At 38.9% G+C, this 12,443-nt stretch overlaps 2 protein-coding genes across 5 annotated transcripts; one reads left to right on the top strand and one right to left on the bottom strand.

Moving 5' to 3' along the window:
• The first annotated feature begins 943 nt into the window (after positions 1–943).
• Positions 944–7,137, top strand: LOC110369255. Of its 4 annotated transcripts, none has more exons than XM_036124589.1 (11): positions 944–1,472; positions 2,192–2,328; positions 2,703–3,009; positions 3,288–3,370; positions 3,498–3,550; positions 4,128–4,170; positions 4,305–4,372; positions 5,182–5,280; positions 5,395–5,705; positions 5,837–6,382; positions 6,923–7,137. In XM_036124589.1, the coding sequence occupies exons 1-10, from the start codon at positions 1,364–1,366 to the stop codon at positions 6,175–6,177; spliced, it is 1,551 nt and encodes a 516-aa protein (XP_035980482.1). In that variant the 5' UTR covers positions 944–1,363; the 3' UTR covers positions 6,178–6,382; positions 6,923–7,137. The 4 variants fall into 4 exon arrangements, with proteins under 4 accessions (XP_035980482.1, XP_035980485.1, XP_035980483.1 ...); XM_036124592.1 differs by having other exon boundaries at positions 6,213–6,382; XM_036124590.1 differs by having other exon boundaries at positions 5,395–6,382.
• A 97-nt stretch (positions 7,138–7,234) lies between these two features.
• LOC118556634 lies at positions 7,235–9,951 on the bottom strand. The gene is made up of 3 exons (XM_036124594.1): positions 9,441–9,951; positions 8,611–8,829; positions 7,235–8,177 (listed from the first exon to the last, which is right to left on the bottom strand). The coding sequence occupies exons 1-3, from the start codon at positions 9,932–9,934 to the stop codon at positions 7,970–7,972; spliced, it is 921 nt and encodes a 306-aa protein (XP_035980487.1). The 5' UTR covers positions 9,935–9,951; the 3' UTR covers positions 7,235–7,969.
• Positions 9,952–12,443: the final 2,492 nt, after the last annotated feature.

Raw genomic sequence — 12,443 nt, forward strand, 5'->3', positions numbered from 1 at the left:
TATATATATATATATATATATATATATATATATATTTTATATATATATATATATATATATATATATATATATATAAAGCGGTTGCATTTCAACTGTTTCTCATCAGCCAAATGTCAGTGTTTGTGCGTTACAATGGACCACGAAAACACAGTGACAACTCCTCCTTTGACTCTCTGAGCAAGGATAAACGATGTTTCTCCTGAGGCCAACGTTTGGCTATATAATGCAATAAAGAAGAAGAAAAAAAAAGAAAAGGAAGAAGAGGAGAATTCAAATACGGCAACAGAGCATCACTGTCCGCCTCTTGATTTTGAGGCCCTTTCACAAAGCTCACCTTACTCCAGCGCTGCTGCCCTGGCATGCAGCTGTAATGAATATTCAATCTGCCCGTGTCATCTTGGACTCTGGGAGAGTCACCCTGGCAGGGGATCAGACAGAGATAAAGGCTCCTCTTCCTTCGGATCAGCCTGACGCTGTCTGCAAACTGTACCTGCAGTCCTGTGACTCGGCTGATATCAAAGGCAGGTGGACTGGTCCGTATCCAGCTGTCACCGCTCTTCCACTTCATCTGGCCTGAAGAAGCATCTGTCCGACTCATTGAACTGAGTCCAAGGTCTCATCAAGGCCCTTTTTGTGTGGTCTGGCTGTGGCAGGAATGAGCTTTAACTCTTTCAGGCAGTCAGACTCATTGTTCACAGAGTCCTAAATAAAATACGACGTCTTTCAATGTTCAGTAAATTCTGTGTCAAGCTAAATTGATTTAATCTTTTGACTATAGCAGGACAGATTAGAACAAACAAGTAAAACCAGCTTTTTATTTTTTGGCTCCTCTTCTGTTATTTTGACACAATCACTTCTCTCCTACATTCCAGCTTGTGTTGCACCTTTCGTCCTCTAAAAAATCTCTATTGATAACCTTGAGGCTTTCAGCCATTGTCTACGGTGGCCGTGAGGTGCAAAACACTTCAACATTAGCGAAACACCTACAAACTTTGAAACACCTACAAACTTTAATGAAGCACAATTACAAAAGCACCGTGACATTAACGAAACCCCTACAACATTAACAAAAGTGCTACAACATTAACGAAAGCACTACAAACTTTATTGAAGCGCAATTACAAAAGCACTGTAACATTGACGAAACCCCTACAACATTACGAAAGCGCTACAACATTACAAAACCCCCACAACATTACGAAAGCGCTACAACATTAGCAAACCGGAAGAGGTACGTCCCAGTGGGAAACCTAAGACGTCGTTGATTGGACGACAGCTCGTTTTACTTTTGAACCGGAAGTTATTCTGGTGTGTGCTTCGTTTGAATGAAAAGCAAAGCAAGCAGGACAACGGTCACGTCGCTATGTTTTGCTCAAACTGTGGAAAAGAGCTGGTCGAGCCGTCACCAAACTTTTGCAGCAGTTGTGGCAAGAGGCTTGAAGTTTGTCCGGAGGATACTCCACAATGTTCAAGTAAGTTAATAAGCATAAAGAAAGATTTAGATTTCTTATGGCTGTAGTAACTTGCTATCGTTGGTGGTGACCAGACCATAGTGATGGGTCCAGAAAAGCCAATGTGTCGTTTTTTGTTTTGTTGTTTGAATTAAACAGGGGGGAAATGCTAGTCTACAACCATATTCACTCATATGTTTACTTAAAGGGTTATTATGTTATGATACAGGTTCAGATTATTTTTAGACTTTAGCCAAAAAAGTCCTAGATATTTTAAATATAAATGTTCTTCTAAAATAATGCATGCAACAAATAATGACTTAAATTGTATTATTGTGTATGCTAGGTCATCAAATCAGTGTCAGTTTAGTGTGTCAACTTGGTTGCCTGCAGGGATTTTTAAGGTCCATCAGGTGTCAGTATTCAGTGACACAGTAGCGGCGCAACGCCTCATCGACCCATCACTACCACACCGTCTCCACTGTCATTTATTTGTTAATGCAATTAAAAGTACACAAATCGATATAATACAGCAGTCTTGTATTAGCAACATATAGTAAGGTCTGTTACAGCCGTGGGCACTACTTCTGGGGTAATTTGTGTCGTTCTGGTTCTTTTGCACTGCAATCAAGCTACCCACACTCAATTTTGAGTTGTGCTAGCCTTACTGCAGTATGTAATACATAACCTATGTTAGCATGAATGTGATGTGCAACATTTTTTATTTTCTTTACTTCTAGCACAACAGTCTGTCCCATCCTGCCCTACACCAGCCCTCAGCACCTTCCTTGAATACAGAAAAAAGAAAAACGAGGAGCGACAAAAGTATTCTGTTGGGAGAAAGGGATTAAAGCAAAAGGACAAACTTAAAGTTCGGGTAGGTTTGGTATGGCTCCGACCAAAAACAAGCAGCTTTTAAATAATACACTTGCTTAAAGAAAGTTCCACGTAGTAAAGCTATAGAGAATAATTGTTTAACAGTAACAGTAAACTATCAATTAATGATCAGTCAAAACAGTAAATTATCTACCGATTAATATTTGAGTAATAATTTTCCAACCATTCTGTTTGTATCCAAATCAGAAGTTCAAAAGTAAAATCTTGGAAATGACTCATCTAAATAGTTAATGGTTCTATTTGGATGATATTGTAATATAATACAGGAGTAATTAATAACAGAAAGCAAAAAAATTGACTTTTTTTAAAAAACATTGCTCAGTCTTCAACATATATCTACTTTTTTTGTTTCAGATAAATATTGGCTTGATGACCATTCAGAAGAATTGTCTAAAGCCTCAACGTGGAAGAACTATTACTCTGCTAACAAACCCGGATGTCTCTCCCACACCTCTGCTCAGTCTTGCAGTTAAAAAAATGAAGGACTTTAACCAATATTTGAAAGATGGACCTTTCCTCCTTCTGTACCCAGATGGGACAGAGGTTATTAATATTCCTGGGACACAGACGCCTTTTACCCTTGCAGCCTATAAGGCTGAACTTGGCAAGCCATATCAAAGGATATGTCTTTTCCTCTGCTCGAGAAATGACTTTGAAGAAGGTTGGTGTGTACTGTTTGCCACATTCAATAAATCTAAATTTTAAAACTGTACCATTAAGCATTAGTGGCATGAACCAATCAAGTAAAAAGTATACATATATTGGCTCCTACATGTCAAGTTACTTCCTGGAAACTTTATAGGTAGACACTGGGTTATTCATTTTTATCAGTGCTGTGTTTGTGCTTCCAGATATAATGTAATAAAGTTGACTGAAAACGGTACTAACACTTAGTAGAGATTAAGTTGGCTTGTGTTGTCTATTTTCCTTGTTTTGCAGTTGGAAAATTATCAGACTTGTCTGATTCTGACCCAGAGATTGTTTTCACAAAATCCTCTGACTTTGATCTGGCTGATACACTGGTAATTGCAACTCAAAATGTATTTGGTCTGTAATTTTTATTTGGTTCAGTGACCACAAGTACATTTTACCTAAGCTACAAAGCACTATGTCAAGATTTTTATGTGAAATTTTGTTTATTTTCTTCAGCCATGGGAACCTGCGAGTGAAAGCAGTCCTTTACAAAAGGACACAGAAACAGAGTAAGTTACATTTTTGGGACATATCATAAGAAGGTGTGTTTACAAAAAGTATTATAGCATTCACAGACTTTTCATACACAATGTACTGGTGACATGTTTAATGTGGATATTTGTAAATTATGTGAATATCCGAGCATGTCCTATGAAGTATTTGTAGTGTAGTTGTTTTCTTCAAGATGCTTGTTTTTAAATTTTGAATATACTGGCATGGAAATCATTATTAGACCACCCTTGCTTTCTTCAATGTCTTATACATTTTACAAATATAGATTTATTTAGATGAATATGTGAACTAAAGTCCACAAGAGTTTCAGTCAATAACTTGTGTCAATCAGTTTTGCATTTTCTTGTGATAATGAGAAAAAAGACTGCTTCTTAAGCTATGTCATTGTACTGCCTATAGTGCTGTTGGGCATTCCATGTTTTCATTTCTGTCTGTTTTAATCAGATGATGCACAGAGGCGTTACAGGGCAATAAAATGAACAAGATATTGAAGAAAACTGGGTTATCCTATAATTTATACAATGATAGCATATGTTCAAAATACCAATTAATGTTTTTTCATTGTCCTCTAAGGGATGGTGTTGGGGAGCTTGTACTTGGAAATGAAGTACAACAGGTACAAACTTTTTATTATCTCACACCACAATTTACAGATTTTTGTCTCAAACCCTTAAGTAAAAAAAATATTTGAACATTAAAGTAACATTAGTCAATCATTAACTTTTACCCTTGTCTTTTTTCTGTTTTCAGGTTATGGATGACAACGGCAACAATCCAGGCACCAGTCAATGTGTCACTGTCCAGAGCTCCTGTTACAGGTGTGTAGGGGCTTCTGTCATAAAGAAACAGGGTGTTTGTAGGGTCATCGTGACAAAGTGATACCGATACATCTTGTCATGGTTTTGAGTTGTTTATCCCACATGCAGATTACACTTGAGAGGCGAAGGGCAGTTTAAGATGTTTATTTTAACAAAAGGTTTAACAGAGGTAATTGTGGTAAAACCACGACAAGCAGCACTGGAGGAAGACACGAGAACTGGCTCAAGCGATCTGCGGATAAGAGGCCGAGATTTAGGTTTTAGACAGCGGGCAGGGAAATATGAATAAAGGTCCTTAGGCTTACCGCCGAGAACCACGACCTGGCCGGGGGGGGGTTGTGGAGAGACGGACCCATTGAGTCATCTCCCGAGATGGCAGCAGGTGGCGGAGCGACCGGTGGGCGGCACGAGCAGTGGTGGCGTGGGAGGTGGTCCAGTCAAAGCTGGAGGAACCAGGGCGATCCAATGAGAATCCTCAGCCAGGCTTGGTAACACCAAGGGAGCATTGGATAGACACTGAGAAACGTCAGGAGTAGGATACAAAGGGAGGCGAGCCGGGCAGTGCGTTTTGAGACATCAGAGCACAAGGGGAGGCTTGGAATGCGGAGAGAGTGCAAAAAAGGCAGCGTCGGCAGAAAAACGCACAGCACTGGCAGCTGAGCCCAGACACATCTATTGTAAATTTATTAACTTTGGATGCTGTATATGTAACTTATGACATAAATTGAATGTTTTGTGAAGAAGAGTTGAAAATACATCCTTATCCCCCCCCCCACCCATCTATATTGTGCATGTTTTTTGCTCCGCAGAGACTACACCAATCTATTTGAGCCGATTGTTATTGATGACGATGAGATTGAAGATTTAGCAGAGGACAAAAAGCAGGACCTGCCCCCTGAAGAACATGTGTTAGTAATTTAAATATTTTGTGTTAAATTAACCAGTGTCCTGGTCATGCATATAATCACATAATGCTAAATGTGTTCAATCAAATGTTTTGAAATAATTTTCTTTTTTTCTAGAGAAACAAATGTGCAGCCACAGGATATCATTGCTGAACTGGCCATTTATATTGACCACACGAAAGTCAGCCGGTTCAATATATGTCGGACTGATGTGTGGGATGGGGCTGTTCGGGGCTTTAAGCGTAGCACATACTCCGACAACAACGACATGTTCATCAGATTTAATGATGACGCTGGCTGTTTGGAGGAAGGGTTGGATGCAGGTGGCCCGAGGCGTGAGTTTCTCACGCTTCTTATGGCCATTCTGAGAAATCGCCCGATCTTTGATGGACCCCCCGAAAGCCGTTACATTGTGTGCAATTCCAGAGGTGACTCATTTTTAGGTTAATGAAGTGGTAGTACTTCTAAAATGAAAATTTGTTGAAATATCTGCTTATGTTTCTGTCATAAACAATCTAAGATTTAATTGCATACAATAATTCTGTGCTCTGTACAACAGCTGCCAGGGAAGATGAGTTTTTTTTAGCAGGAAAGATGATCGCTGTATCGATAGTACATGGGGGACCAGCACCACATTTCCTTTCAAAGAACGTCGTCAACTACATGATAGGGAATCCCAGTTTCAGCGCCAATATTGAAGATGTTAAAGATGAGGAAATAGGGAAAGTTTTAAAACAGGTAGGAACAGACCTAGATTTAGGGAATAGAAACAAAATAATTACGTTTTCTCAAAGTTTGACAAATTTTCTTGTTTTGAAAGGTCCAGTTTCAGCCTGTCTCAACAGATGTGAAATCACAAATGCAAAAAATGTCTGTAATTTCTGTATTTTGTATTCGTAAAAAAAACTTCTCATAATAAACTTCTTGTTTTATAGGTCCTGGAAGCTGAATCGGATGAGTCTTTGCAAAATGTAATTTTGCAAAACAGCGGGATGTTCCAAACTGCTGGCTGCTTCAGAGATGTGAAGACTTCTGAGAAGCAAGCTTTTGTAGAGGAGTATCTTAGATGGTACATCCTTGAGAGAAACCACAGTGCCATTCAACGGTAATTAATAAATATAATAGTTATAATATATGTAAAAGCTATTGTCGAGATATGAAATTACTTGATCAGATATGAAGTTCTACCAGCTTCTTTACTAAATCGTTTTTGTCTTTTGAAAAATTGTGTGAAATGTATGAATATATTGATCAATACTTGCCAAATTCTAAGTTTCACAACTTTTATCACCCACTCAGAATTTTATGTACAATATGTATTGTCTTCTTTGGTCATCATAAATATAAAATTTGTTTTGAATCATTACTCACCATTACACAGATTAATCACAGGCATGGCACATGAATGATTTTTCAATGTGATTTATATCACATTTTGATGCAATCAACTGGTTCCCTTATATAGGACATTTTTTGACCAATCTGTATAATCTGATTGATTTTGACTTTGTAAAGTGCCTTGAGATGACATATTTCATTAATTGGCGCTATATAAATAAAATTGAATTGAATTTACACAGGACTTAGAATATTTCATATCAATACTATGAATAAAGTGCATTGCTTATGTTTCTTTACATAACAGATTCAAAGATGGACTGGCAAGTCTTGGTTTTTTCGCTGCACTGCAACAGCATCCCAGTGTCCTGTCCCCAGTCCTGTGTTTCTCTGCCAAGGCCCTGACTGCTTCAGACTTGGAAAACATGTTCAAACCAGATCTCAGCCCAGTAGGAAGCAATAGGCGGCAAAAGGAGGGCAAAACAGTTGTGTTCTGGGCAGATTATTTGCTTGATTGCGAAGGTTAGTAAGGATAATTGTTAGATTTTTGAGAGGAAAGCAGAAATAAAAAATCATTTGTGTAATGCATTATTAATTACATTGTTTATAATCTTTCAGAGAAAACAACTGCTGTGTCTCTAGAGGAGGTCCTGATGTTTGCTACAGGTCTCGCAGCAATTCCACCAGCGGGCATGATGCCATCCCCACATCTGGAGTTTTTGAGTGACTCACCCTTTCCTGTTGCGAACACCTGTGCAAATACACTAAAATTACCACTTTCTGAATCTTATGCTGCTTTTAGGGCTAACATGGACTTTGGAATACAAAATGCTGCGGGATTCGGATGCTACTGAAAATTTCTTGGCAGTCTTGTTTTAATTCTGTTGCGATTCAGCTAATTTTGTTACAGTTACTCCATGGGCCAGACCATGTTGCTGTCTAATTCAGAGTGGCAAAACCTTGCCCTAATTTCTCAAAAGATTAGATATGATTTCCCTTATAAAGTGATAGTTTAGAAATTGCTATCAGCACAATCCCTTTGTGCAAACTATGTATTTTTGTTTTTGATGTTTTTCTTACCATAATTTAAAAGATTATAGCAAGACTTTGCCACCTAGACATAGCTATAAGCAATTAAAAAAAAAAAATTAGATCTGTAAATGTAGATTTATATCTAGACTTGAATTAAGAGTTTAATGTGTGGAAATTTCATCTAAGTTCAGACTGAATGCACAATTTGGTGTATAAAAAAGTTTAATACACTTTGTTTCTGTTCTGTATAACAATGAGGTTTTATTTAAGAAAAATCAACAGGAGACAAAATATTAAAAGATTGGATTCTGGCTTTTGTTGTTCACAGCCTCGCTGTGTGTTTGAGCAATAAATACAGTTCCATAGCTGACTCCCAGTCTTGTGACTGCTGTTGTCCATGTTGTTGCAATGCTTGCTGTAGGTATTCCTCAATGTCTTTATCACCACACAACTCTGTCACCTGACTTGCTTCTGGGAAAACATCCAGATCGCTGTCCTCAACAGGAAAGCCACAATCTCTTGAACCATATCTGCAAAGTCAGAATAGAATTAATAATAGAATTGTGACACATATGTCACAATTACTTGTACTATATTTAGTACAAGTAATTGGAATTGCCTTTTTTTTTGCTGGCTATATGACTCGGTATAAGTCTGCAACCTGCATTTCCAGAGCAAAAATTGGCTCTGTGATTTACTTAATAGATTAAACTATGACATATTGACCTGTTTAGGTTTTTTTTCTCAATCATTTGTTCTGTGCCCCTGTGAGAAAACACTGGTCCCCCTGATAAATTTGGTGTGGAACCACCACTGGTGAGGGATGTACTTACTTTTGTGATACACTGTACAGTAACAGCTATAGCTTACTTGTACATAGATATCTTAACTTGTACTAACAGCACTTACGCATTATTGTGTAATGTCAACCATTTTTTTTCTATTTGTGAAGATGTCAATTACCTGTGAGGCAAGAGATAGAGTTCGTTTGGAATCCCACCAGGACATGATGCAAGTCTGCTTGGCCGGATCCTGTGGTTATTCCAGAGATCTTTACATTCATTCAGGTCTTTCTGAAGAACTCTGGTGAAGCAGAATCTGAGCAAGCACTGGTGCTCATGGCTTCCGTTGAAGTTTCCGGAGTCTCTCAAATCTCCAAACAGGTCCATCCAAAACTGAGACCTGAAGATACATAGAATTAGAAACGGTTCAGTTCTTTTTCATATTAAGATGATTAAAAGACTGTCCTTGTCCATGTCCATAACATTGAATGCATGCTATAAATGTATGTCAAACAATACAGTGTCCTGCTTTCCACGTACAAAATAAAAAATGTATTGGATCTGTTGCCAAAAAAAAATTCTAATTTGGAAACAAAACATTTGCTAAAGCCCTATGAAAATAAATGTTTGAGACAAATTCAATATGGCATTTTAACTGGCAATATGACAGCCATGTGACTGGCAACTTCATAGGCACTTCCTATGGAGTTGGCATGACAACAATAAGCAAACAACCTTAGAACTAGCTGCCACAAAGCAGTAAAACAGTAAAATTACGTTGCATCTATTACTCCATTACGATTTTGAGTACTCTACCCACCTATGTGTAATACTAAAATTAATATCACAGATATGTATTGTACTTAGAGCCGAACCAGCAAAAGTTGCTTAACTAAGTAACATATCGTTTAGGTGTACGTTACAAAAGTCAACAGAACCTTGTTTTTCACACAAAGAGTATTTACTTTTGGCTTTCGCTGTACTTCACATTTGAGGAAAAAAAGGACCCACCTTCCTCTTCGGAAAAAGGACCACCATGACTCGATGCGTTGATTCCCTGTGGATGATCCGTAACTATGGCTTGATGACCCGGCATAATAATCCGTATGCGCATGGCGGAGGGTACACTGTATTGCTGCCACAGTCCCGTTCTCTGTGCCGAGGTCTGTTCGTAGTCTCATGGGTATCACACCAATACTCTTGACACAGTTTATATAATGATGGGCAATGACAGAAGGATTGTTGTTTGTTGCTCCACAAACAAGCCACATCATTCTTCTCGAAAAACCATCAATGCATCCTGAGATGGCCAAGCCGAATGGCTTCAGTTTGTCGTAACCGTCTACATGCCATATGTAATTGGGTCCCATAGAGTGATACGTGCGTCTTGTAAATCTCCGGCGAGTCCTCAGTGCGATGCCTTGAGGATTCAGCTGCCTTAACAGTCTCATTACAACATCACGTTTGACACGCAGGTTGTGTTTTTGTTTGAGAACTTGCCACATGGTCCGGTAGCCAAATAATTGCCCCGGTCCTCTCAGCTCGGTCATAATGGCACGCCTCACTTCCGAAAGAGGAGAGTAGTTGCCTCTTCTACGCAGCCCTCCTTCTTTCAAATGAGTCTTTAGTGAACGCAAACTAACTGACACGCCGTGGTTGGTCCGGAGCATGTCCAGTATCACGTCATATGTATGTCCTGACTCAAAATACTCTGCAATAGCAGTAGACAGGTTTGGATCACCAAGAATGTTCATGTTTTTAAAAAACACGTTAAACCCAGAATAACTTCCGGTTCAAAAGTAAAACGAGCTGTCGTCCAATCAACGACGTCTTAGGTTTCCCACTGGGACGTACCTCTTCCGGTTTGCTAATGTTGTAGCGCTTTCGTAATGTTGTGGGGGTTTTGTAATGTTGTAGCGCTTTCGTAATGTTGTAGGGGTTTCGTCAATGTTACAATGCTTTTGTAATTGCGCTTCAATAAAGTTTGTAGTGCTTTCGTTAATGTTGTAGCACTTTTGTTAATGTTGTAGGGGTTTCGTTAATGTCACGGTGCTTTTGTAATTGTGCTTCATTAAAGTTTGTAGGTGTTTCAAAGTTTGTAGGTGTTTCGCTAATGTTGAAGTGTTTTGCACCTCACGGCCACCGTAATTGTCAGTCCGAAACGATGGTGACTGAAGGATAAAGGACTCACCGGGCCCTTTCATAATCCTTTTAACACACCCATACCTGATGCTGCAAGGTAACAAAAAGGAGCTAATTTTTCTGGTCTCCGGCCATGCAGGCGAGCCGTACAACGTGGAGACATGCTTTGTGAAGACATTCATCAGAAAATATGCGCATTAGTGAGGTGTTGAGTTATTAACACCCCTGTCAAAAGCATTCCTCAAAACATTGATACCAGAGGTTGAAATTAAATGAACTGAATTTTTAGGGCGTTTTTCTCAGAGCGCTTTGGCTAGAGCCAGATTCACCCAGTCACACTCGCTAACTCACAGACGTTCACACACCGATACATTGATCGGTGGGGAACCTGGGGTTAAGCGCGTTGCCCAGGAAGCTGGAGTCAAACCCATAGGTTTCGTGTTGCAACAAGACAACTCTTTCCACGGAGCCACAGTCACAGCATCTCAAATTTTTACTAAAATTAGGATTGGATATCCACCCAAAATTTCTGATGGTTATATATATATGCAATCAATTATTAGAAGACAGGCTCCTTACAAGAATGAAACACCAAACCTGAGATCCAGGAGGAGCAGCGTGGCTGTCAGCCTGAACTGTGCAAGATGCTGAAGGCTCTGGTCACTATGGGGCTGTCAGAGTTGAAATCCTTCTTCAGCTTCACCTGGAGGACTGGAATAAAACAGGCGGAATGGCAGATCGAGGTGGTGGTCCCAGTTTTTAAGAATTTGGACCGTCAAAGGGAACACTCCCTGGGAAAACTCACCCAAGCTTGTTGGAAAAGAGGCTCCCACTGAAGTCTGAGGCTCTACAAGAAAGAAAGGAAGGAACAAACGAACGAATAAATGAACGAACAAATGAACAAACAAACAAACGAAAGGAACTAAGGAACGAACAAACAAACAAATAAAAGAACGAAGAACAAACGAAGGAACCTTGTGGAGACCAAACTAGGACTACAGTGGGTATAATCTGTCAGACACTTTTTTTACAATGACATATTTCCTGCTGTTGTTTGCTAGTCTGTATAATTAAAATATAATTTATAAGTGAACTTGAGTGTAACTCATTCGGAAACAGCCTTCATTAACATACCAGCTTTAGACCAAGCTAAATATGGTGTAGCTCTTAAAATATGGATGATGAAAACATATTAGATATGAATCTCAGAAACTACTTTGGCTAATGTGCCTATTTTTTGTAGAGACGCTATTATATAAATTATTTTAATAACAGGAGAACGTAAAGTAAAAGTAGATAACAGATTACATTAAAATGGATGAGAAAAGCAATAGAAACATCCTAAATTGAGCAAAAGTCATCTGATATTCTAGTTTAGAATTTAGTGGCAAATGTTTTAGAGCCAAGAACTCCTTCTCAGTCCCTCAGCGGGACAATGGTCACCTGCCAAGCTGGGTCAAGTGTTGTGAAAAAGTGTTGCCTCTTTCTGAATTTTGCATGATTGTCATTGTTTCAAAACATCAATCAACTTTAAATATTAGTCAAAGACAGAACAAGAAAACACAAAATTCAGTTTTTAAATGAAGAGGTTTTTTTTATGAAGGGAGAAAAAAAAACTTTTTGGCCCTGTGTGAAAAAGTGATTGCCCCCTAAACCTAATAGCTGGTTAGGCCGCCCTTAGCAGCAACAACTGCAATTAAGCATTAGCGATAACTTGTAACGAGTCTTTTTCCGACACTGTGGTGGAATTTTGGACCACTCGTCTTTGCAGAATTGTTGTAATTCAGCCACATTGGAGTATGAATGAAAATAGGATTCATGTCAGGACTTTGACTAGGCCACTCCAAAGTGTTTGTTTTGTTTCTCTTCAGC

Source organism: Fundulus heteroclitus, chromosome 20 (assembly GCF_011125445.2).
Source record: "Fundulus heteroclitus isolate FHET01 chromosome 20, MU-UCD_Fhet_4.1, whole genome shotgun sequence".
In the NCBI taxonomy this organism is placed as follows: domain Eukaryota; kingdom Metazoa; phylum Chordata; class Actinopteri; order Cyprinodontiformes; family Fundulidae; genus Fundulus; species Fundulus heteroclitus.